The sequence below is a fragment of the Equus przewalskii genome, chromosome 13 (assembly GCF_037783145.1).
Source record: "Equus przewalskii isolate Varuska chromosome 13, EquPr2, whole genome shotgun sequence".
NCBI lineage: Eukaryota > Metazoa > Chordata > Mammalia > Perissodactyla > Equidae > Equus > Equus przewalskii.
The window spans coordinates 3,984,293-4,009,767 of NC_091843.1; the positions used below are offsets into that span (position 1 = coordinate 3,984,293).

At 37.9% G+C, this 25,475-nt stretch overlaps 1 protein-coding gene across 13 annotated transcripts in view; it reads right to left on the reverse strand.

Annotated features, from left to right (window-relative positions):
* The window catches only part of NSD1 (nuclear receptor binding SET domain protein 1), a 167,199-nt gene that overhangs the window by 50,446 nt on the left and 91,278 nt on the right, over positions 1-25,475 (reverse strand). For all 13 annotated transcript variants that reach the window (XM_070570273.1, XM_070570263.1, XM_070570269.1 and 10 more), the window contains 4 exons: positions 21,980-24,551; positions 4,810-4,934; positions 2,567-2,837; positions 1,212-1,321 (listed from right to left, as the gene is read on the reverse strand). In XM_070570273.1, the coding sequence (XP_070426374.1) occupies positions 1,212-1,321; positions 2,567-2,837; positions 4,810-4,934; positions 21,980-24,551 (3,078 nt within the window). The remainder of the gene's footprint in view (positions 1-1,211; positions 1,322-2,566; positions 2,838-4,809; positions 4,935-21,979; positions 24,552-25,475) is intronic.

Consider the following 25,475-nt stretch of genomic DNA (forward strand, 5'->3'; position numbering starts at 1 on the left):
ATTACGGGGCCAGCCCTGTGGCCTAGTGATTAAGTTCAGTGTGCTCCACTTCAGCAGCCCAGCTTTGCGGGTTCGGATCCCAGGTACAGACCTACATCACTCATTAGCCATGCTGTGACAGTGACCCACATACAAAATAGAGGAAGACTGGCAACAGATGTTAGCTCAGAGCAAATCTTCACCAGCATAAAAAACAAAAACCCCACAAATTAAATTGTACATTTACACACTAATCCAGATGGTGACTATCTAACAAAAAACAAAAACTAGGAGCTTTAATATAGGATTAAAGGATAGAGGTTTGCTATACCTGAGCAAATAAGTTCAAAAACTCAAATTATTTGGGATTTGATTACAATCTGTATTTTTTCTTTAAAAAACAAACAAACAAACAGGTTGGACTGGCCCAGTGATGTAGTGGTTAAGTTTGTGTGCTCCGCTTCAGCAGCCCGGGGTTCACAGGTTGAGATCCCAGGTGCAGATCTACACACCACTCATCAAGCCATGCAGTGGTGGCATCCCACATATAAGATAGAGGAAGACTGGCATAGATGTTAGCTCAGGACCAATCTTCCTCACCAAACAAAACAAAACAAAACAAAGTTTTTAAACAGGAAATCTGTGCATCCTACAAATAAATTTCTAACAGTTACTGCTCACACATAAGGTGACAGGATGTTACCTAAGGAACCAATATCCAGCTATTATCCGTTATAGAATCAGAAAACAACTTTCTGTTTCCACCTACTATTTAATGGTGCCTTCTTGGCTAATTAAAACCAAGTTAGCAAACTCAAAAACTTATGTTCAAATGTTTCTGCCTGGATTACAGCTGAGCTGAGTCTTTTCTGAGGTGTTATGCAGAAAGAGCAAAGGAATAAGAGTAGGTTAGTGGCTTGTGGAGACAGGAGTGAAGCAGAAATCAGGTAAGAGGTTTTGAGCCCAGAAAAGAAATTACAACAAATACAAACTTAACTCAATCTTAAAAGCTTTTTTCAATTTCATTTGAAAAGAAAACCTAAAACCAACTAATACACATGTCCACACAAATGCAAAACAGCCTCTTAAATAGGATCTCTCAGACGAACCAAGTGAACGGAATGCTGATATTCTGTAATTTCCATGTATATGTGCATTAATGTTGTAAGTATTACTAAAATCCCAAATTTCCTGAGTTTAATCCTATTTTAGAATCTACTAAAATGACATACCTTTTTAGAAAGGCCAAGCTCCCCTTTCTTGGGCATAAATCCAGGGTCTAAATCGTTGGATTCAAGAAGTTTCTTAGTTGGTTTCCTCTGACGCTTACTTTCATAATTTCCTGAAAGGCATGCATCTTTTCATTAGATGATTTAGAAACTGGGCAGAAGCCTTCTTAAAAAAAAAAAAATCTATATACCATGAAAAATAAGTAGTCATGTTTTTTGTGTTTTTCATTATCTTGTGGCGAGGACAGGGTAGGAATTTATTATTTATTCTAAAATATTAGTTAACATAAAACAAGGCAAGAAAATGGTGCTCAATACAGATACAAACTAATGTAAGGATGTTCTTATGTGTGTGTACTTTTTTTAATTAAAAAAAAAAAACTAAGGGAGAAAACCAAAGGGAAGAACTGCCTTTATAGCAATTAATTGGTGGAAAGGACAAAAGTAGGAGAAGTGAGGTCAAGTACAGTCTGAAATCTGGGCATAAATGGCCTAAAATTCAAATTTTGTTCTGCTCCTAAATTAATAAAAGACATTTATTTATTTCATGGGATTGCTCTTAGGAATTACATAAAAGAGGCTAACAGCAGAGTTTGGCACATAATAGGTCATGAAATAGTAACTATCTCTATTATTTTTTTCTAAAGTCTTTTAGATTCTGCCTTACTTGATTAAGCACAACTGGGATAACTTTTTTAAAGGAGTAACATAAGAAGCTATTATTGGGAATACTAAAAAGTTACATCCAAAATTTTCCTTGGCTGATTACAATATTCAGGAGTCAGAAGATGAATTAGAGACAGTATGTTTAGATCCAACTGTCACCAGGTGAAGTGACATAATAAAATGAAAGCAATTGGTAATTAACTTCAAGGGACTATTTACACTTAGCTGCTTACTAAATTAGCTGTCAGGTAAATTGCATTATAATCTCCATTTTATATATTAGGAATCAAGTTCAGAGGTTAAACAACCTCCCAAGTAACACAAGGATTGGTGGAGCCAGCATGAGAATCATAAGTTTCATGTGCTTATTCTACCAATGTACAATGCATCCCCGCCCCCCCCAAATCCTGTTATTTTGGATGTTGATTCACACGGTGGTTCAGCAACAATCCTAAAGAGTAACAACGGCGGAAGGAGAGTAGTTTTTAAAAATATGTCTTCTTGACAGTATACCACCAATTTATGGTCATTAACTATATCCAATTAGCCAGCACTTAAGGGATTTCCCAGGACAAATGTGGGTAGTTTGCTTTATAGAGATACATTATTGGTTTTCCGTCAAAACATACTAAAAATCTCCTGCTTCCTCTAATCATATTCACTTACATACTGAGATCCCATCCCCATCTTACCTGGTGTTTTAACTAGCAATTCCTCAGACTCAAGGGCAGGCCGTGGAGAGACTTCCGGAGCCACAGGCACAGACAGGGTCAGCTGTGGCAACTCAGCATGTCCACCTCCAAGTTCTGACTGAGCCAAGGGCCCTTCCAAAAATGGAGCCTCCCTTTCAAGAACCGGAGGCTCTTCTTTGGTTGAAATCAAAGAATTCTCATCCACCTGCTTGTTCTGAACATTAGATCGACATCGGGCTAAAAGGCTTTCCTCTTCACAGCGGGAACTTACCTAAGAGCAAAAAATAAAAATAGAATCCATAAGCCAAAGCTGTTGTAATTTAAGTGTCAAAAATGTTATTTTTTAATAGGTACAGAATTTCTGTTTGAGAACATGAAAAAGTTCTGAAGATGATGGATGGTGGTGTTGGTTGCATGTACTTAATGACACAGAACTATACACTTAAAAAGATTCCCTAATATGTCATCAATTAAAGTAGTTAACAATGAACTACTGTTAAGTTGGTAAATTAATGGAAAAGAAACAAGCACTTATTCTGCCGTTCATGTATTTCAGGACAAGAAAAGGGTTCATTAATGACAGAGATTGTCAGCTAATAAAAGTAGAAGAAATAATAAAATCTGAAAAGCCTGTATCTTGTAACCCCAAGTGAAATTATTAATATAGGCAAGAATCTTCAATTGATATTTTAAAAACACCATCAGGAAAATGGCTGATGGGGAAGAGGACATGTTTTTGGAGCCAAATTAACACACATACCGTTTCTAAACCAAAAGGATGTAAAACATAACTTAAAAGAGAGGAATCACTTAGTCATCACTGTGGACTGGACATTTATTTATTTATTTAACTGGACATTAAATACCTTCTGAGGTCATGCAATATATGACACAGTATCAACTCTGATGCAATCTAGCTAAAAATGTTTAACTTGAATCTATCAAATTTGTTATAATTTTCACTTAGAGAACATAGAGGATAGAGAAACAAGCTGAGTACACCTATGAGGAAGCAATCACACAAATCTAGCAAGTGGATCCTCTTAAATGTGTCTGTCACTCTCAGTGTTTAGACAGGGTCATGAAAAAAAGAGGCTGTTCTGGATTTAAAGAGATTTAAGAAATCTACCAACCAGATATAATGTGTAATTGTCGGCTGGATCCCGGTTTGCACAAACCAAAAGTAAAGGTTAGGGGACAACTGGGGAAATCTGAATATGGATTTGTTATTAGATAAACTGATCGTAATAGATTTGCTAATGTTAAATCAGTTATGGAGGAAAATGTTCTTTTGTTTTTTGTTTTGCTGGGGAAGACTGGCCCTGCACTAACATCTGTGCCAATCTTCTTCTACTTTATATGTGGGTCACCTCCACAGCATGGCTGACAAATGCTGTAGGTCCACGTCTGACATCTGAACCTGCGAACCCAGGCTGCCAAAGCAGAGTGCCTTGAACTGCACCACTATGCCACATGGCCGGCCCCTGTTCTATTTATCAGAGGTGCAAATTATTTAGGGCAAGAACAACAAAATGTCTCTAATTTACTTTAAAATACTTCAGTTTAAAGAAATCAAATTAAAAAATTAATCAGGGGCCGGCCCGATGGCACAGTGGTTAAATGTGCACATTCTACTTTGGCAGCCTGGGGTTCACCGCTTCGGATCCCAGGTGAGGACATGGCACCGCTTGGCAAGCCATACTGTGGTAGGCATCCCACATATTAAAAGAAAAAAGAAAAACGAAAAAACAGAGGAAGATGGGCACAGATGTTAGTTCAGGGCCAGTCTTCCTTAGCAAAAAGAGGAGGATTGGCAGCAGATGTTAGCTCAGGCCTAATCTTCCTCAAAAAACACCAAAAAACAAACAAAAAAATTAATTAATACAGCAAATAAGGTATCATAGTATTTGTTTAAAAAATTAGCATCATACTATATATATTTATAGCCTATGTTTTTTATTAAACATTTTATCATAACAATATTCCTCAATCATTAAATACACTTTGAAAGCAAAGAGGAATATACACACATACACACTATACACACATAGTACACGGACTCATTTATCTATTTTCTGTATAAGTAGTGTAAGCTAAATACTGTATCAGAAGGTAGAGATAAGAAACTGAAAAAGCAAGATCCTCGGTAAGGATGTTATTGTCCCATGAAAACATGATAATGAAAGCAAAATTGCAGTATTCTAAAATAACCAACAAAAGATTGTTGAAACGTTGGAACATACCTTGTGCACCTGTTCCTGTACCTTCTTTTGTTTTTTCTTAGGAGCAAATATCTGATCATATTCTTCTGTATATTCCAGAAGCCACTTGCTTGGCTTCCTAAGGCGTTTCTTCTCTGACCGCACAGCTACGAGGAGAAACAAGTACAGTATTAACCAAAAACTTTGAAGAGAACCCACTGTTTTCATGCAACCAGCCCTGCACTCACAAAGGTACAGAAATGGGAAACTCTCTCAAAAACACTCTCGCTTAAATTCCAAGAGGCTAAAAATGATTTGCTACGGTTAATCATATGCAAAAAGTCCGGAGGGGGAAACTTTGGTTGCTCTATACATACACAAACAGCTCATCTGATCTTAAGAAAAAGATTAAATTGAAACTACTGCCTTTTAGTGACAGATACAGTTAATATTAAAATATAAATTAAAGATCAGGTATAGTGGGGGCTGGCCCCGTGGCTGAGTGGTTAAGTTCGCGCACTCCGCTGCAGGCAGCCCAGTGTTTCGTTGGTTCGAATCCTGGGCGCGGACATGGCACTGCTCATCAAACCAGGCTGAGGCAGTGTCCCACATGCCACAACTAGAAGGACCCACAACTAAGAATATACAACTAGTACCAGGGGGCTTTGGGGAGGAAAAGGAAAAAAATAAAATCTTTAAAAAAAAACAAAAAAAAAGATCAGGTATAGTCACAAAATACATCATGAGTTATTTGAAATAACATCTCTCTAGATCATGCAGAATACTAGATAGATATTCAGATACAATATTTACCTAATCAGCACTACCACATGAATTTCAAAAGCACTTTACACACACTTCATATCATGGTTGTAAGTGAGCTTCACATTAGAAAACTGAGGAATATTTCTAAATAGAATTATCAAAAAATATATATATACACCCCATTATCTCAATGACATAAAAAATGTATGCCAAAGACAGAAAATAAGATAAAAATATAAAATTTGGGGTACTTGCTTTAAAGAAAAAGCTCTTGTCATGTTTTATGGACAAAATAAAGTATCACCTCAAATTTTTCTTTAAATTAATGGTGAAACAAATATCTAATTTCCCTATAAAATTCTGTTGCATTTTAAATACACTTAAGCTATAGTCATTTTACTATACTGTAAGCTCTTTGGGAGCATAGGCTAATGCCTAGAAAATGCAGGATACAGTCTACTCAAGAGGCAAAAGGCGGGGTGGCACAGTGGTTAAAGTTCACACGTTCTGATTTGGTGGGCCCAGGGGTGGCAGTTCAGATCCTGAGTGCAGACATGACACTACATGGCAAGCCATGCTGTGGTAGGCGTCCCACATATAGAGTAGAGGAAGATGGGCACTGATGTTAGCTCAGGGCCAGTCTTCCTCAGAAAAAAAAGAGGAAGATTGGTAGCAGATGTTAGCTCAGGGATAATCTTCTTCTTTATAAAAAAGAAAAAAGGGCAAAAGGCATTTCATTATACGATGACCTCAGAGGAAGCTGTTCCTGACTCTGTTGAATGTAGTAATACTGACGTTCTCTCAATAAAAGGAATGTGAAACTTGAGGCCAAAAAAAAAAAAAGGTCATAGGGCACAGTAAGCTTGGCAAAGGATCTTACTCTTTAGCATTATGGAAACAAGCCATAAAACTTTCAATAGGACAAGATGTGGGAAATAATTTTTTACTAATTCTAACTGCTGCAATTTCATAGTAATATAACATTTAGTTTAATTATTTAACGTTAATGTAAAAGGAGCCGAAAACTTACGTCCACACAAAAACCTACACGTGGATTTTTATAGCAGCTTTATTCGTAAGTGTCAAAACTTGGAAGCAACTAAGATGTAGGTGAATGGATAAATGGTGGTATATCCAGACAATGGAATATTATTCAGCACTAAAAAGAAATGAGCTATCATGCCATGAAAAGACATGGAGGAAACTTAAATGTATCTTACCAAGTGAAAAAAGCCAATCTGAAAAGGCTATATACTATACAATTCCAACTATATAGCATTCTAAAAAAGGGAAAATTATGGAGATCATAAAAAGTGGTTTCAGGGTGGGGGATGGGGAGAGAGAGAAATGGGTAGAGCATAGAGGAGTTTTAGGGCAGTGAAAATATTCTGTATGATACCATAATGATGGATACATGTCATTATACATTTGCCAAAACCCATAGAAAGTACACCACCAAGAGTGAACCCTAAGGTAAACCGTGGACTCTGGGTGATTATGATGTGTGGATATAGGTTCATCAATTGTAACAAATGTTCCACTCTGGTGGAGGATGCTGATAACGGGGGAAGCTATGTACGTGTGTGGACAGGGGGTATATGGAAAATCTCTGTACCTTCCCCTCAATTTTGTTGTGAATGTAAAACTGCTCTTAAAAAAAAAGAAAAGAAGTCTTAATAAAAAATAAAAAGTTAATGGTTGAGGCTGAAATAGTTATCAAAACTGTATACTTACAGAGCTCCTAAAATAATTATGGGGCTAGTCAAACCTTGCAACCACTGGAATTTTCCTAACTTCTCAGTTTTAGGCAATAAACCTGTAAGTGACCCAATAAGTTTTTCCCAACCAAGTATTTCAAAAGAAGTTAAAATCATAAGCCAAGCAATTACTTTAAATGCTCCCCTCAAATAATAATGTCTGAAAAATCTCTCTTGGAGAAAAGAAATAAGCCAAAACACATCTTGGAATATATACATCTGTATCTATGACAGTTGATAGTAATTACTTTATTCTCTGAGGCAAATAGATTATGCCTTTAATATATTCCCATTGCCAGCCCTGCAGTCTAGTGGTTTGAATTTGGTGCTCTCACCGCCGCAGCCCAGGTTCATTTCCAGTCAGGGATCCACACACTTGGCTGTTGGTTGTCATACTATGGCGGCTACATGTTGCCGTGATGCTGAAAGCTATGCCACTGGTATTTAAAATTCCACCAGGGTCTCACAGTGGACAGGTTTCAGCAGAGCTTCCAGAGTAAGACAGACTAGGAAGAAGGACCTGGCCACCCACTTTTGGAAAAACTGGTCACGAAAACCCTAAGAACAGCAACGGAGCATTGTCTGATACAGTGCTGGAAGGTGAGAGGATGGCGTAAAAAGACTGGACAGGGTTCTACTACTCTGCTGTACACAGGGTTGCTAGCGACTCCATGGCACTAAAAATAAATATTCCCGTTAGACATGGAACCCAAGTTTTCAGACATCAATGACATTTTTTAACAGAAATAAGATCAACGATATAATAGGGAATAACAAGGGTTTACTATGTGCAAGTCATGGGTTCAGCCATGTAACGTTCATGAATCTCTAATCCTCACTTCAATACACAACGTAGGTTATGATATCCTCATTTTATAAAAAATGTAACTGAGGCTCAAAGAGGAAAGTGCCTTGCCCAAGCGCACTCAAGTTAGTCCATTATTTTAGTGGCAAGGGCATGACTCCAACCAAAATCTGTCCAAACTCTGAAACCATTGGGTTCTTTTTACTAAAACAGGTCCCTATGCTATCACAACATCATATCCCTCATCCCCCTCCATCACTAGCTCTCCGACACTAATTGCATCTCAGTCCTAGACAGGTTATGCTCTCTCCTTTGTCTTCTTAGCATGTTTCATGAGCTAATAATCTTTCTTCCCTTTCCTCTTGAAGATGCTGTCCCTACTCTATCTTTGGGTTCTCTTCTCTCACTGAGTAAGTTCTCAGACTAAGCTTCAGTCCTCCAGCTCACTACTTCCTTGATATCCACCAGAAAACCAGCAAACAGCATGAAAGATTGGAAATTAATGTGAGAAACTGTATCTGACACATCTATTAGGCTCCTATACACGCACATGCATTGCTCCTCACCAAAATTATACAGAACAATCTTTTACAGTTTTAAGGTTTGGCAAACTACCAATGGGACTGTATTTGTAAATAAAATTTTACTGCAATACAGCCAGGCTCATTTATTTACGAATAGTCTATGGCTGCTTTTGCGCTACAAAGGGAGAGTTGAGAGTGACAGAGACACTATGGCTCACAAAGCCATATTTACTACCTGTCCTTTTAAGGAAAGGTTTACCAACTGTCCCCTATAATGAACAACAGAATAATACCCTGTAAATGAAAACCCTGGTCACAAGTGAATGACTTAAAACGGAAGATGCTTCCTGACTGTTTCTAGGCTCTTGTTTCTTCCCTTCCTCAACTACACCTGCCACCCCTCACTCCCACCTATACTCTCACCTAAACTAGATTGCTCACCCAGTCAAACCATTTTTGAGTTGAAAGAGCCTGGAGAACTCACCTAATCCAATTACTCTATAAATGGGCAACTGAGGGCAAAAGGAAGTGATTTGCCAAGCTAAGGTAAACAATATCACGAACAATAGGACTATGACCTTTGGGATACTAAAGGGAAATATTAAAAGCTAGAAAATAATGAAAGCCAGTGGAGAGGAGGGTAAATCATGCAAACCTCAATACATGGTACACAGCAACTATGAAAGAGCAGGAGCCAAAGTATACCACCACTAAGTTTCTTTGCAAATACATTTTAATTCCTAACACAGAGCCAGGACCTACTGTGGAGAATGGAGATAAACTGCTCATATGGAACAAGTCTAGCAATAGCTTTAGATATAGAGTGTACACATACCAGCTAAAATAATAAAATACCCAAAAAGCCGAATCAACCCCACACATTCTCATCAACTGATGAATGGATAAATAAAATGCGGGCTAGCCATACATGGGAATACTATTCAGCAACAAAAAAAACCCCAAAAGATTAATACATGCTACAATATGGATAAACCACAAAAACATTAGGTTAAATGAAAAGAGTAAGATAAAAGATCATGTATTGTTATTCCATTAATAAGAAATGTCCAGAAAAAGCAAATCTAGAGAACGAATAGATTAGTGGTTGCCTGGGAATAGGGGTACAAATATGGACTAATTGTAAATGGGATAAGCGGGTTCTTACTAGGGTGGTAGAAATGTTCTAAAACTGATTTATGGGGATAGCTGCACAACTAAGCAAATTTACTAAGAATCATTTGCTTGTACACTTAAAATGTATGAATTTTATGGTATGTAAATTATACCCTGAATAAAGTTGTTTAATGAAAATAAGAAAAGCCAAGCCTCTTTAAGGCTGAAGTACAGTTTTCTCCTTTTCATCAAAATGGCGAATTTTCCCAAAGGACTACAGTATTAAGAGCAACATCATTCCTCTCATACAGATTAGCCTTTGTCATGCCTAGTTTTGGAACCTCAGAGGCAAAAGAGTTTCTGAAAAAAAAAGCAAATACCCAAACAACTCTTCATAATAAGGGCAAACTACTTAACCCAAACCTCCTGTTTAAAACAAATAAAAACGTATAAAGTGTTTTAAAAACCACCTTAAAAGACGCAAAGCATTGACAAGATTGTGAAGAACTACAAACCAAAAACTAAAGAAAATAATAACCTCACAGAAATAAACAGCACTGAAACTGACTCTGTCCTGAGGGCTTTTTGGCAATCCTGTTAAAGTGAAGGAGGCAGAAGTTTAAAGGACACTAAACTAGGGCCCCAAAGGGCTCCATCCTCAGAGTTATGGTGAAGCAGAAGTATCCCACATCCTAACCTCTAGGAGACCACAAGGAAAAGTGCCTCGGCACAAAGCAGAAGGGGAGCAGGAGGCAGAACAAATCCTTGTCAAGTTGTGGCTGGCTCTCTTGTGGATTTGCAGCCTGGTGGGCCAAGATAATTCAAGCCCCAACAACAAAATCAATGTAATGAATACATCACGTTAGTTGAATAAAAGAAATACAAAGGAATTTTCATCTCAAAAACACAGAAAAGAAATTTGACAAAGTAAACAAACTAGGTATATAAAGGAACTTTCTACAACCTGAAAGGCCGTCTACTAAAATCACAGCTAACATCATAGTTAATGGTGAAAGACTGGATGCTTTCCCCCATGATCAGGAATAAGACAAGAATGTCTGTTCACTCCACTTATCCTCAGCAAGGCACTGGAGGCTCTAGCTACAGCAATTAGGCAAGAAAAAGAAATAAAAGGCACCCAGATTAGAAAAGATGAAGTAAAAGTATCTCTACTAGCTGGTAACATGATCATGTACATAGAAAATCCTAAAGAAGTCACAACAATTAGAGCTAAAAAAGATGACTTCAGCAAGGTTGCAACATACAAGATGAACATATAAAACCAACCATATTTCTATATACTTGCAATGCAATCCAAGAACGAAATTAAGAAAACAATTTCATCACCAGACTAAAAAGCTTCTACAAGGCAAAAGAAACAATGAAGAAAACAAAAAGACAACCCACCAACTGGGAGAAAATATTTGCAAATCGTATATCCGACAAGGGGTTAATTTCCAAAATATATAAAGAACTCATACAACTCAACGACAAAAAACAAACCACCCAATCAAAAAATGGGCAAAGGTTATGAACAGACATTTTTCCAAAGAAGATATACAGATAGATGGCCAACAGGCACATGAAAAGATGTTCAACATCACTAATTATTAGGGAAATGCAAATTAAAACTACAATGAGATATCACCTTACACCTGTCAGAATGGCTATAATTACCAAGACAAAAAATAACAAATGTTGGAGGGGATGTGGAGAAACAGGATCCCTCAAATACTTCTGGTGGGGATGCAAATTAGTTCAGCTACTATGGAAAACAGTATGGAGATCCAGCCCTGTGGCCAAGTGATCCGGGTTCGCGCACGCCAATTCAGCAGCCAGGGGTTTCACCAGTTCGGACCCCGGGCGTGGACATGGCACTGCTCATCAGGCCATCCTGAGGCAGTGTCCCACACAGCACAACCAGAAGGACCTACAACTAGAATATACAACTATGTACTGGGGGGCTTTGGGGAGAAGAAGAAGAAGAAAGATTGGCAACAGATGATAGATCAGGTGCCAATCTTTAAAAAAAAATTAAAAATAATACCATATGATCCAGCTATCCCACTACTGGGTATTTATCCAAAGGACTTGAAATCAACAATTCAAAGAGATTTGTGCACCCCTATGTTCACTGCAACATTATTCACAATAGCCAAGACGTGGAACCAACCCAAGTGCCCATCAACTGATAAATGGATAAAGGTGTGTGTGTGTGTGGGTGTGTATAATGGAATACTACTCAGCCATAAAAAGACAAAATCATCCCTGTTGCAACAACATGGATGGACCCTGAAAGTATTATGTTAAGTAAAATAAGTCAGACAGAGCAGGACAAACTGCATGATCTCACTCATATGTGGAAGATAAACAAACACATGGATAAAGAGAACAGATTAGTGGTTACCACAGGGGAAGGGGGTTGGGGGATGGGAGGAAGGGGTAAAGGGGCACATACATACGGTGACGGGTAAAAATTAGACTACTGGTGGTGAGCACAATGCAGTCTATACAGAAACTGGTAAATAATGTACACCTGAAATTACCTAACGTTATAAACCATTATGACCTCAATAAATTTTAAAAAAAGAAAACAATTTATAATGACGTCAGGAAAGAATAAAATACTTAGAATAAACTGAACAAAAGAAGCGCAAGACTTGCACACTAAAAACTACAAAACCTCATTGAAAGAGATGAACACTATCCCTTGTTCACAGTTTGGAAAACTTAATATTGTTACAATGGTAACACTGCCCAATGACGTAAAGATTCAGCACAATCTCTATCAAAATCCCACCTGGCTTTTTTGCAGAAATTGACAAGCTGGTCCTAAAATTAATATGGAAATACGAAAGACCCAGAGGACCCAAAATGATCTTGAAAAAGGATAAAGGTAGAGGACTCGCACTTTTCAATTTCAAAGCACTTTTCAATTTCAAAGCTACAATAATTAGTAACTACAAAGACAGAGTAATTAAGTCTGTGGTACTGGCATAAAGATAGACAGATATATCAACAGAAAATAACTGAGAGCCCAGAAAGAAACCCTCACATTTATTGCCAAATAATTTTCAACTAGGGTGCCAAGATTATTCAATGGGGAAGGAATACCTTTTTCCAAAAATGGTGCTAAAACAACCGGACTGGGCAAGGGCTACTCAAATATGACATCAAAAGCACAAGCAATCTAAGAAAAAGTAGACAAACTAGACTTGATCAAAATTAAAAATGCTTGCGCTTCAAAAGACATAACCAAGTATGTAAAAGATAAACACACAAAATGGGAGAAAATATTTGCCAATCATATCTAATAATGGACTTTAAGTATTTAGACCATGGAAAGAATTCTTACAATTCAACAACAAGAAGATAATAGCCCAAATAAAAAATCGGCAAAGGATCTGGACAGATAATTCTCCAAGGAAGATTTACAATTGATCACGAAAAAAACCCAGAAGATTCTCAACATTATTAGCCATGAGGGAAATGCAAATCAAAACTACAATAATGAGATACTACTTGACACCGACTAGGACAGCTATATCAAGTAGGTGTGCGTGAAGAAGTGGAGAAACTAGAACACTCACACATTTCCAGTTGGAATGTAACATAGTAAAACACCTTTGCAAAACAGTCTGGCAGTTCCTCAAAAATTACGCATACATATATATATATGTATACCAAATGACCCAGCAATTCCCCTCCTAGGTATATCCACAGTAGAAATGAAAACATATCCCCACAAAACACTGCATACAAATGTTCATAATAGCATTATTCATAAAGGCCAAAAAGTGGAAACAACCCAAATGTCTTATTAGTTGATGAAAGAACAAATGAAATATGATTTATTCATACTATGGAATATTATTTGGCATTAAAAAGACATGAAACAAGAATGACAACAGCAGCAAGATGGCAGAATAGGAAGTCCTCACACTATTTCCCTCACATAGACACCAATTAACAACAATATATGCATCAAGCGACCTTTATGAGTACTCTAGAAATCAGTTAAGAAGTTGCAGTACCCCAGACAAGTGCAAAGCCAAGAACAACAGCACTGAATTGGGTTAAAAAAGCCAATTCACTTTATCTGAGATTGCTACTCCCAAAGCAAGCTCCATTGAGCTCCCCTTCAAGGCTCCTTGGTGGAGGGGGGCAAGCATGTGTCCAACACTCCAGCTTTTCAAAGGCTTACCCAAGGGACCAGTTCCTGTCTAACCTGACTGGGAACACTACCAGAACCTACATAGTTTGGATTCCTAGGGGCTGCTAAAAAAAAAGGGAGAGTGGGCCGCATGCTGCAGAACCAGAGGGCATGCAATGAGGCAGAGGCCAGCACAGCTTGGTGAGATGGGGAGAAGGCACTGAACTCATGGTTTCTCTCTAGAAAGATAGGGAAAAAGGGGAGCCAACATTTGGCAAGCTGGAGTTTTGGAGAACAGCCCAAGAGACCAGTATCTGTCTAGTCTGCCTCTGGGAGCTCATGGGGAGCCAACAGGCTTTGGATACCTGGGGAGCACTGAGAATGAAAAGGAGTGGGGAAGTGTTGCAACAGCACCAGCAAGCCTGTAGTACTGCAGAAAAACACTAGAGGGGGCAAGAGATTATGAGCTCCTGAAGGAAATAGACAAACTTCCCTAATTAGGAAATTACACACAAGCCTAGAGAACCATATCACCCAAAAAAGATTCTAGATTCCTAGAATCTCTAGCCAAGTTGATTGGTGAAAGTCTTCCCCAGTATAAAGTCAGTCCATAAAGACTGGAAGAAGCAGTTGTTTATTCAAATGCATAAAACTCAGCAAAAAATCACAAAGTACATGAAGAAACAAGGAAACAGCCCAATCAAAGGATCAAAATAAATTTCCAGAAAGCAACAGAGATCTATGGATTACCAAAGACTTCAAAATAACTGTTGTAAAGAAAACAGTAACATCAACAAATGAGAATATCAACAAAGAGAAAGAGACTATAAAAAAAGAACTAAACAAGAAATTGTGAAGCTAGAGAACACAATAACTGAATTGAAAAATTCACCAGAAAGATGCAACAGCAGACTTAATCAAACATTGGATAGAATCAGCAAACTCAAAGACAAGTCATTTGAAACTGTCAAGTCAGAGGAGCGAAAAGAAAAAAGAATGAAAAAACTGAAGCATAAGGGACCTGTAGAGCCCATCAAGTGGACCAATACACACATTATGGGAGTTCCAAAAGAAGAGAGAGAGAGAAAAGGACAGAGAGCTTATTTGAATAAATAATGGCCAAAACTTTCCCAAACCTGAGGAAGGAAATGGACATCCAAATTCAGAAGCTCAAGATCTCCAACCAGGGTGAACCCAAAGAGGACCACACTGAGACACATTATAATCAAACTGTCAAAAGACAAAGACAGAGAATCTTGAAAGCAACCAGGCAAAGAGAGACCTCACGTTACCTTACTAATGGATTTCTCAGCAGAAATCTTACAGGCCAGAAGGGAGTGATATGATATATTCAAAGTGCTAAAATTAAGAAAAATGCCAACTAAGAATATTGTATCTGGCAAAACTGTCTTTCAAAAATGAAGGCGAAATAGACTTTCTAAAACAAACAAAAGCGGAGTTCTAGACCTGCCTTTTAAGAAATGCTTAAGAAGTCCTGCAAGTTGAAACAAACGGACGTTAGACAGCAACACCAAAGCACATAAAAACATAAAAATAGCTGATAAGGTAAATATATTGACAAATAAAATACTGTGATATTGTAGTGGTGGTGCATAAAGCATTTTAAATCTGATATGTAATTTAAAAGACAACAGCATTAAAAATAACTAATTATAAAACTATGTTAATGAACGCATAATACATAAAGATGTAATTTGTGACATCAATAAGAAAGTGGGAGTGGGGAGATATAAAAGAGTAGAATTTGTGTATATAACTGAAGTTATATGGTTATCAGCTTAAAAGAGATTGTTATAACTATAAGATGTTTTATGTAAGTGCCATGGTAACCGCAAAGAAAACACCCGTGGAAGACACACAAAATAAAATGAGAAGGGAATCAAAGTACATCGATACAAAAAAAAAGAAATACAGAGGGAGGCTGCAAGAGAAGAAAAGAGAAATTAATTAGCTGCAAGACAGAAAACAATTAACAAAATGGCAAAAATAAGTCCTTCCTTATGAATAGTAACTTTAAATGTAAATGAGTTAAACTCCTCAATCAAAAGACAAAGAGTGTCTAAATGGAATAAAGAAACAAGATGCAACTAAATTCTGTCTACAAGATACATGTAGGCTGAAATTGAAAGGATCAAAAAAGATATTACATGAAAATGACAGCAGAGGTGGTCATACTTAGACAAAAAGACCTGAGTCAAAACTATCACAAGAGACAAATAAAGACATTATATAATGACAAAAGGGTCAATTCACCTGGAAGATAAACAATTATAAACATATTTTAGAAGATAACAATTATAAATGTACATACACGTACCATCAGAGCACCCAAATATATGAAGCAAACACGGACAGAATCAACAGGAGAAATAGAGTAAAACAGTAATAGCAGAGTTTAATACCCAGCTGTCAATAATGGATAGAACAACGAGACAGAAGATCAATACGAAAACTGAGAACTTGAATATCACTATAGGCCAAGTAGATCTAAAAGCCATGAACAGAACACTCCAGCTTATAGCAGCAGAACACACATTCTTCTCAAGCACGCATGAAAAATTTTCCAGGAGAGATCACATAATAAACCACAAAACAAGTCTTAACAAACTTTAGACTGAAATCAAACCAAGTATCTTTTCCAATCACAATGGAATGAAACTAGAAATCAACAGCAGTTGGAAAGCTGGAAAATTCACAAATATGTGGAAATTAACACTCTTGAATAACCAATGTCAGAGAAAAAATTCCAAGAAAAATTAGAAATATCTTGAGACAAATGAAAACAAAAACACAATATACCAAAACTTATAGGATGAAGGAAAAGAAATACTAAGAAGGAAGTTTACAGCAGGAAGCACCTACATTAAGAAAAAAGATCTCAGGGGGCTGGCTCCATGGTGCAGCTGTTAAGTGTGCACGTTCAGCTTTGGCGGCCCAGGGTTTCGCCAGTTCAGATCCCGGGTGCGGACATGGCGCCACTTGGCAAGCCGTGCTGTAGTAAGCGTCCCACATATGAAGTAGAGGAAGATGGGCATGGATGTTAGCTCAGGGCCAGTCTTCCTCAGCAAAAAGAGGAGGATTGGCAGCATACGTTAGCTCAGGGGTAATCTTCCTCAAAAAAAAAAAGAAAAGAAAAAAGATCTCAAATCAACAACCTACTTTTACACCTCAAGGAATGAAAAAAAGAAAAACAAACTAAGCCCAAAATTAGCAAAAGGAAGGAAGTAAAAAATATTAGAGCAGAAATAAACAAGAAAATTAAAAAAAAAAATCAAAACTGGGGGCCGGCCCTGTGGCCGAGTGGTTAAGTTCGTGCACTCCACTGCAGGCGGCCCAGTGTTTCGTTGGTTCGAATCCTGGGCACGGACATGGCACTGCTCATCAAACCACACTGAGGCAGTGTCCCACATGCCACAACTAGAAGGACCCACAACGAAGAATATACAACTATGTACCGGGGTGCTTTGGGGAGAAAAAGGAAAAAATAAAAAAAAATAATCTTAAAAAAAAAAAATCAAAACTAAGAGCTGATTTTCTGAAAAGATCTACAAAATTGGTAAGACCTTAGATAGACTAACTAAGAAAAAAAAAGAGAAGACACAAACTAAACCAGAAATTAAAGAGGAGACATTTCAACTGATGCCACAAACACAAAGAGAATTCTAAGAGAATATTATGAACAATTATACATCAACAAACTAACCTAAAAGAAATGGATCAATTTCTAGAAACAAACAATCCACCAAGACTGAATCATGAAGAAAATCGGAACTAGTAAGGGGTCATAAAAATCCCCCAAGAAAGAAAAGCCCAGGACCAAAGGGCTTTGCTGAAGAAATCTATCAAGCATTCAAAAAAAGAAAAAAAAAATTAATGCCAAACCTTCTCAAATTCTTCCCAAAAAAACTGAAGAGGAGGGAACATTTCCCAACTTATTTTATGATGTGAGCATTACTCTGATACCAAAGCCAGACAAATACACACATACAAAAAACAGACCAATATCCCTTATGAATATTGATGCAAAAATCCTCAACAAATATTAGCAAGCTGAATTCAACAACAGCACATTAAGAGGATTATACACCAAGACTAAATGGGATTCATCCCTGTGATGGAAAGATGGTTCAACATACAAAAGTCAACAAACCTAATACAACATATTAACAGAATGAAGAAAATCACATGATCATCTCAACTAATGCAGAAAAAGGTAGACAAAATTAAATACTTTTTCCTGATAAAAACACTCCACAAACTAGGAATAGAAGAAAATTATCTAAACATAATAAAGGTCATATATGAAAATCCCACAGCTAACATGATATTCTATGGTGAAACACAGAAAGCTTTTTCTCTTAGATCTGGAACAAGGCTAGAATATTCACTCTTGCCACTTTTATTTAACACAGTACTGGAAGTCCAAAACAGAGCTCCTATGCAATAACTAGAAATAAAAGGCATCCAAATTGGAAAGAAAAAAGTAAAATGATCTGTTCAAAGATGACATAATCTGGGCCTTGTCCTGTGGCCCAGTGGTTGGGTTCGTGTGCTCTGCTTTGGCGGCCCAGGGTTTCGTCGGTTCAGATCCCGGGCGCGGACGTAGCACCGCTCATCAAGCCATGCTGAGGCGGCGTCCCACATGCCACAACTAGAAGGACCCACAACTAAGAATATACAACTATGTACCGGGGGGCTTTGGGGAGAAGAAGGAAAAATAAAATCTTTAAAAAAAAAAAAAAAGAAGATGACATCATCTTATATGTAGAAAACCCTAAAGATTCCACAAAAAAACTATAAGAACTAATAAACAAATTCAGTAAAGTTGCAGGATACAAAAGTCAACACTCAAACATCAGTTGCATTTTGATACGCTAATATACATTTGTATACAATGTATGTAATATACAATGTATATAATGTAATGTAAAAATATTTCTCTATAATTTTTCTATAATTCATATTTTTCTATAATTTATATATTATATAATTTATATAATAAAATAAAACTATATAAATATAAAAATATATATTTATGTATTACTTATTTTATATTTTATATATATACTAATACACATTTTTATACACTAATAATGAACAATTCAAAAAGGAAACTGAGAAAACAATCCTATTTATAATAATATAAAAAAACGATAAAATACTTAGGAACAAACTTAACCAAGACCGTGAAAGAGCTGTGCACTGAAAACTACAAAACATTGCTGAAAGAAATTAATGACACAAATAAATGGAAAGATAACCCATGTTTATGGATTGAAAGACTTAATATTGTCAAAATGTCTATACTACCCAAAAGCGATCTTCAGATTCACTGCAATCCGTATCAAAAAATCCCAATGGCATTTTTTACTGAAATAGAAAAAAAAACATCCTAAAATTCACATGGCATCTAAAAAGGACCCCAAATAGCCAAAACAACCTTGATAAAGAAGAACAAGGATGAAGATCTCACACATTCTGTTTTCAAAACATATTACAAAACTACAGTAATCAAAATAATATATTGCCATAAAGACAGACATACAGATGAATAGAACAGCACAGAGAGCCCAGAAATAAACTCCTGCATGTATGGTTACATTATCTTTGACAAAAGGTGCTGGGACTACACAATGGAGAAAGGATAGCCTCTTCAATAAATGGTGCTGAGAAAAGTAGATATCCACATGCAAAAGAATGAAGATGGACCCTTATCTCACACCATATACAAAAAGTAACTCAAAATGGATCAAACACCTAAATCTAAGACATGAAACTATAAAACTCTTTTTTTTTTTTTGAGGAAGATTTCTCTTTTTGCTGAGGAAGACTGGCCCTGACCTAACATCTGTGCCCATCTTCTAATTTATATGTGGGACGCCTGCCACAACATGGCTTGCTAAGCGGTGCCAGGTCCACACCCGGGATCCGAACCGGCGAACCCCAAGCCGCCAAAGCGGAATGTGCAAACTTAACTGCTGTGCCACCTGGCCAGCCCCTATAAAACTCTAGAAGAAAACATAAGAGAAAAGGTTTATGACTTTGGAATGAACAATGATTTCTTTGACATGACACCAAAAGCATAAATAAACAAACTGGACTACAACAAACTTAAAAATTTTTGCACAGCAAAGGAAACAATTAAAAGAGTGAAAACACTGGGCCCAGCCCCGTGGCTGAGTAGTTAAGTTCGCGCGCTCCGCTTCGGCTGCCCAGGGTTTTTGTCAGTTCGGCTCCTGGGCACGGACATGGCACCACTCATCAGGTCATGTTGAGGCGGCATCCCATATAGCACAACCAGAGGCACTCACAACTACAATATACAACTAGTACAGGGGGCTTTGGGGAGAAGACAAAAAAAAAAAAGATTGGCAACAGATGTTAGCGCAGGTGCCAATCTTAAAAAACTAAAATAAAATAAAAGTAAATGTTGGCGAGGATGTGGAGAAATTAGAACCCTAGTACACTACTGGTAGGATTGTAAAGTGGAGCAGCCACTACAGAAAACAGCTTGGAGGTTCCTCAAAAAATTAAAAATAGAATTATCATATGATCTAGCAATCCCACTTCTGGGTGCATATAAGAACTGAAAACACAATCGCAAAAAGATAATTTGCACACCCATGTTCAATGCAGCACTATTCACAAGAGTCAAGATATGGAAACAACCTAAATGTCTGATCCTGAATGTCCATTAAGAGAGGAATGGATTAAAAAAATGTGATATGTACACAAAATAGACTATTACTCAGCTTCAAAAAAGAGGGAAATCCTGTCATATGCAAGGGCATGGATGCACCTTGAGGACATTATGCTAAGTGAAATAATCTAATCACAAAAATACAAATACTGCATGATTTCATTTATATGACGTCTCTAAAGTAATCAAACTCAGAAAAACAGAAAGAGGAATGGGGGTTGCCAGGGCCTGAGGGAAGAAGGAAACGGGGAGCTGTTGTTCACTGGGTATAGTGTTTCAGACATGCAAGATGGAAAAGTTCTAGAACCTGTTATACAACAATGTGCATACAGTTAATACTGTAATATACACTTTAAACTTGTTCAGAGGGTAAATTTACATGTTTTTAGCACAATAAAAATAAAGCATTGATACATGCTAAGTAAAAGAACCAAAGACAAAGTACCACATATTGATGATTCCATTTATATGAAATGTACAGAATAGGCAAATCTATAGATTGAGGAGAAATGGAGATTGATAAAGGGTACAAGGTTTCTTTCCAAGGTGATACAAATGTTCCAAAATTAATCATGTTGCTGGGTGCACAAGTCTGTGAATATACTAAAACCACTGAAGTATAAACTTTAAAAAGCTGAACTTTATTGTATGCGAATTACATCTCAATAAAGCTCTTAGAAAACAGAATCTACTGTGGTAAACAACTTTGAGAAATCTTATTTTTAAGGACAGTCAGTTTTATCCGCAATAACTGCACTGTATAGTTATCTTGAAAGACTTGTGTTGTTTTCCTTCTGCTTCTAAGGTAGGATACCCTGGTACTTCAGGGTTTTTAAAATTTATCCTCAAACTTCATTCCAGAAGGGATATAAGACATCTCAGGCCTTCAAACAAGTACTACAGGACGTTTTCGGTCTTTCAAAAGCATGGCCCTTTTGTCTACATAACAGGTGGACCTTCCTTAAGTTGTGGTCAAAGGCAGCTTAACATTCAATAAAATCTAGTTGCTTTCTATGCACTAATGACTGGATTTAAATCTTAGGCTCAGAGCCTCTCAATTACCTACAGTACCAGACTGAGTCCCAAAAAGTTCATAGATTTTAAAAGGTAGGAAATGGGGATCAGAAACAAAATATTCTTGAGGCTTATTAAAAAAAAAAAAAAAAAAAGCTTCTGGTAAAACAATTTCTGAAAATATTGGAAACCTGGTCCTCAAAATTCAGACCCTTCTACAAAAAGCCCCTTCTTCACTTCAAGTAATAATCCTTCCTTCTCAATTTACGCTTAGTCCTCCCATTAAAAACAGACCAACTTCAGAAGGGCATAATTATCATCACTTCCTCTGATCGCTTTCTATCAGTCAAGAGTCCTTACCTGGTTCGGGGAGCTCAGGCTGAGGAGTCAAACTGGGAATTCCTGGCTCCTTTTCCATCCCCACAATGCTGGCATTGGATTTATCACAAACATTCAAGCACGGCCCAATTGAATCTAAGCGGCCGTCATGACTTGGATCTGTCAGTGCATCCTCTAGTGTGTTCGTCGAAGGAGGCGGTCTGTGCTCTGGGAACTCATCCCTCTTCTTTACAGGGTCAGCAGGAAGCAAGACCCCAAAGGCACCCTCAGAATTTTCTTTCTCTCTAAATCTATTAGTGCGCTTACGAGGTTTAGTGCGCCTTTGGTTTAAACGCTGCCACCGCTTTTTAGGCACCACTTGATTTATACCATTGGGTTCATCATTCTCACTGTTCATTTCAGAATCTAGCTCTGGGCCTTTTCTGTTTTCAAAAGAGGAGCCTTTTTCAGGAATTTTATCAGGGTCAGATTGGTTGACTTTGTTATCAAAACGAACATCGGAAAAATGGGCACCATCTTCATTTGTTAAATGGCCCATTAATTGAAGGGGTTCTTCTTTACCAGGGTCTTCTGCCCCACCCCTTGAGGAGCCTTTCTCTGAACCCCCACTCTCTCTGTCTCCCTGCAGTGCAGCCTCAAGAGTCACAGCTGGAAGCCGGTTCAATTTTCTTTTGCGCTCTGTCTTTAAGGCTTTACGGTTCACTGTGTTCTTTCCCATCTGGGCTGAAAAACCATCTCGCAATTTGGCTGATGGCTTCGATCGCCCGCAGTTGCGCCTAGTAACACAGTTTGAACGACTTTTGCCAGAAGCAGGGAGGTCTCTTCTGTCAGACATTAAGCCAGGCAGGGAGGCAGACAACTCCCCAGACAGTGTAGAGTCACCCCCACTAGGGCTAGGACGGATTGGGTCCTGAGTGCCATCTTCATTTTTTTCTAAATTCTGAGTAGGGCCTCCTGAAACCAAGACCTTAGAAGCCCCTACAGGACTACTGGTAGAACAATCCCCAACACCAGGACTCCGATAGGAGACCAAGTTTTGAGCAGTCATCAACCGTTGCTCCTTGGTCTTACTATCATGCATATCTTTCAACATCATTAGTAACGTACTAAATTTGTAGTCTGGTTCAATAGGTATATGATTCTGACCAGGGGCAGAAGAAAAAAGTAATGGTTTTGATGGCTTTGATGTTCCAGAGTCACTGACATCTTCACTTAGGGATCTATAAGAGAGTTCCTTCAACTCTGACAGAACATGTTTCACCACTGCCGTTTCTATGTCACTTGAATCCCTGGTTTTCTCATGCATGTTGCTCAGTAGTTTTAGTCCATCCACTTTCCCGCTTTTGGAAATGCTAGTCAAAGGAGAGCCTTTGATATCAGAAGAACAGCATTTCAAACTGCAGTCCTCATTTGTAATTAGAGGTTCTAAAACAACTGGATTTTCTTTATGTTTGCACTTTATACTTCGGATCTTGGGGGGTTTGCTTTTTGAATGTAAGAGAGTTTGATTTGTAGCACCCCCCTTCATTAGTGAGTTCTCAGTGGAAATGCTTGACGGTGTGTTAAATTTTGGAGAGAGACTATCATTTCTAAAATCTGATTGGGTTTTGCGGACAAGAGTGGACACTTTAAGATCAGAGAGATTAACCTGAGATGTCTCAGTTCCAGGCTCTGCTGTCTTGGTACAATCTGTGAAGTGGTCTGTATGTGAGTTAGTAATGAGGGACTTCTGCTTTGCTTTTACCTTAGTGTTTGTGGCAGGATACCTAGAGTACTTTATCTTTTCATCTTTCTGCACAGATAACATGCTCTCTGTTCTATCAAAAGCATCAGTAATTTCAAGGACACTGTTATCAGACTCTGAACTGTGATCTATGGGATCCAGATCACTGCTTCCATCATCAGAAGTGGTACAGATACTAACAGAGTCACTTCGCTTTTCTTCATCACCTGCTCCAATATAGCAGAGCTGCACTTTTGAACTACATACCAGACCTCGTTGGAGTTTCTTCTTCTCCCCAGAACGTTTAGAGATCAAGGCACCCTCAGACAAGCCCAGTAAAGAGTCACAATTTGAAGTCTCAAATTCTTTCTTTGCAGTGTTTTTCGCACAAGAAGAAAACAGGAAACTTCCCGGGGCAGTGCTGGACCCTGTGAGGCTGTTTGCTATTCGGGAAAGCTCATTCGAGGCCTGCTTATCAGATACATCCCCAGAAACAAAGTTGAGGCCAAGGTTCTCTGGAATCTTTCCCCTCCGTTCTTCCTTATGTGCTTCAAATTGCATGTGGCCCTTTTTCACACTAGTCCTTTTTGGATTATCAGAGCTCTTTCTGGCTCGAGACTTAGCACAAGGCTTTTCCTTCTCATCTCCAGAATGTTCTGAGTCAAAAGCCAGAGATTTCAAGCAGCCATTAAGCAACAGGTCATGTTCTGATTCAGGATCATTTGTACAATCCTCAAATGGCATATCTTCCTCACTGTCCAACTTGATTGAACTGGTGACACACTTTCGGTTCTTCGACCCTTTGGGAACATCATACTGTTCAGCAAGACCAACACTGGCTTCCCATTTACTCAAAATTTTCTGAGGAACCTTAAATTTAAAGGAGAAAAAGATTATCATGTATCAAAGAAATAAGAGGGAAAACAGGGAGATGACCACTGAACATCTCTCAAATCAGAAGTTTTTCCAGGCCTTGCTGCACTTCTTCAAGGCCCCCTTATGGGGCTGGCCAGGTAGTTAGCACCCACAGCTCACCGAGAACCTAACTAATGGGGATTCCTCAACACCATTTCTACCACTAAGATCTATCATTAGAGGAAAGATTGATCCCATAAACTCTCCATTCTTCTTGTCTTTATAAGCACTAAGTTATGGACCATAACTTAGACTACAACACAACACTACTAATCAACATTACATTACTAAATCAAGGAATAACGAGACCCTTCCTACTTACTCCTCTAAACCTTAGAATAAGGATATATTTTCTTCCTGACTTATGAAGGCCAAGCACTTGTTCAGTTGCATAAAAGAGAAAGCAAACGGCTAAAGAAGATGAATACGGAAAAGTGAGGACAGGCGAAATGAGTGAGTCCGATCTGCCCGAGGAGACCTGAAATTTGAACCTCTGGTTATCACTAGGCATTTGGCTAGTCAAGATTCTTCTATATATGTTACAGACAATCTGGATTACAACCTTATAACCAAGTAATCTTCTGGGCTTAATCACGGAGTACAGAGACACCAAAACACCCTGGGTATAACAAATTACATAGGCTCTTTCCTTGATTCCTCACAGCATGAAGACATTGAGGTTCTATGAAATATACCTAATTTACAAGACTCTTATTTCCCTCCTTGCCTTCATACAATAGATATTAGTCAAGGTTCTAACTATCAGTTAGTGTTCACAAATACTTTAATACTTGTGAAAGGGATGTTCTGCTGAGCCCGTAAAAATTCAGGTCACTAGATGGTAGCTTCCTCTTATAAAGCAATAAACTAATCATTTGG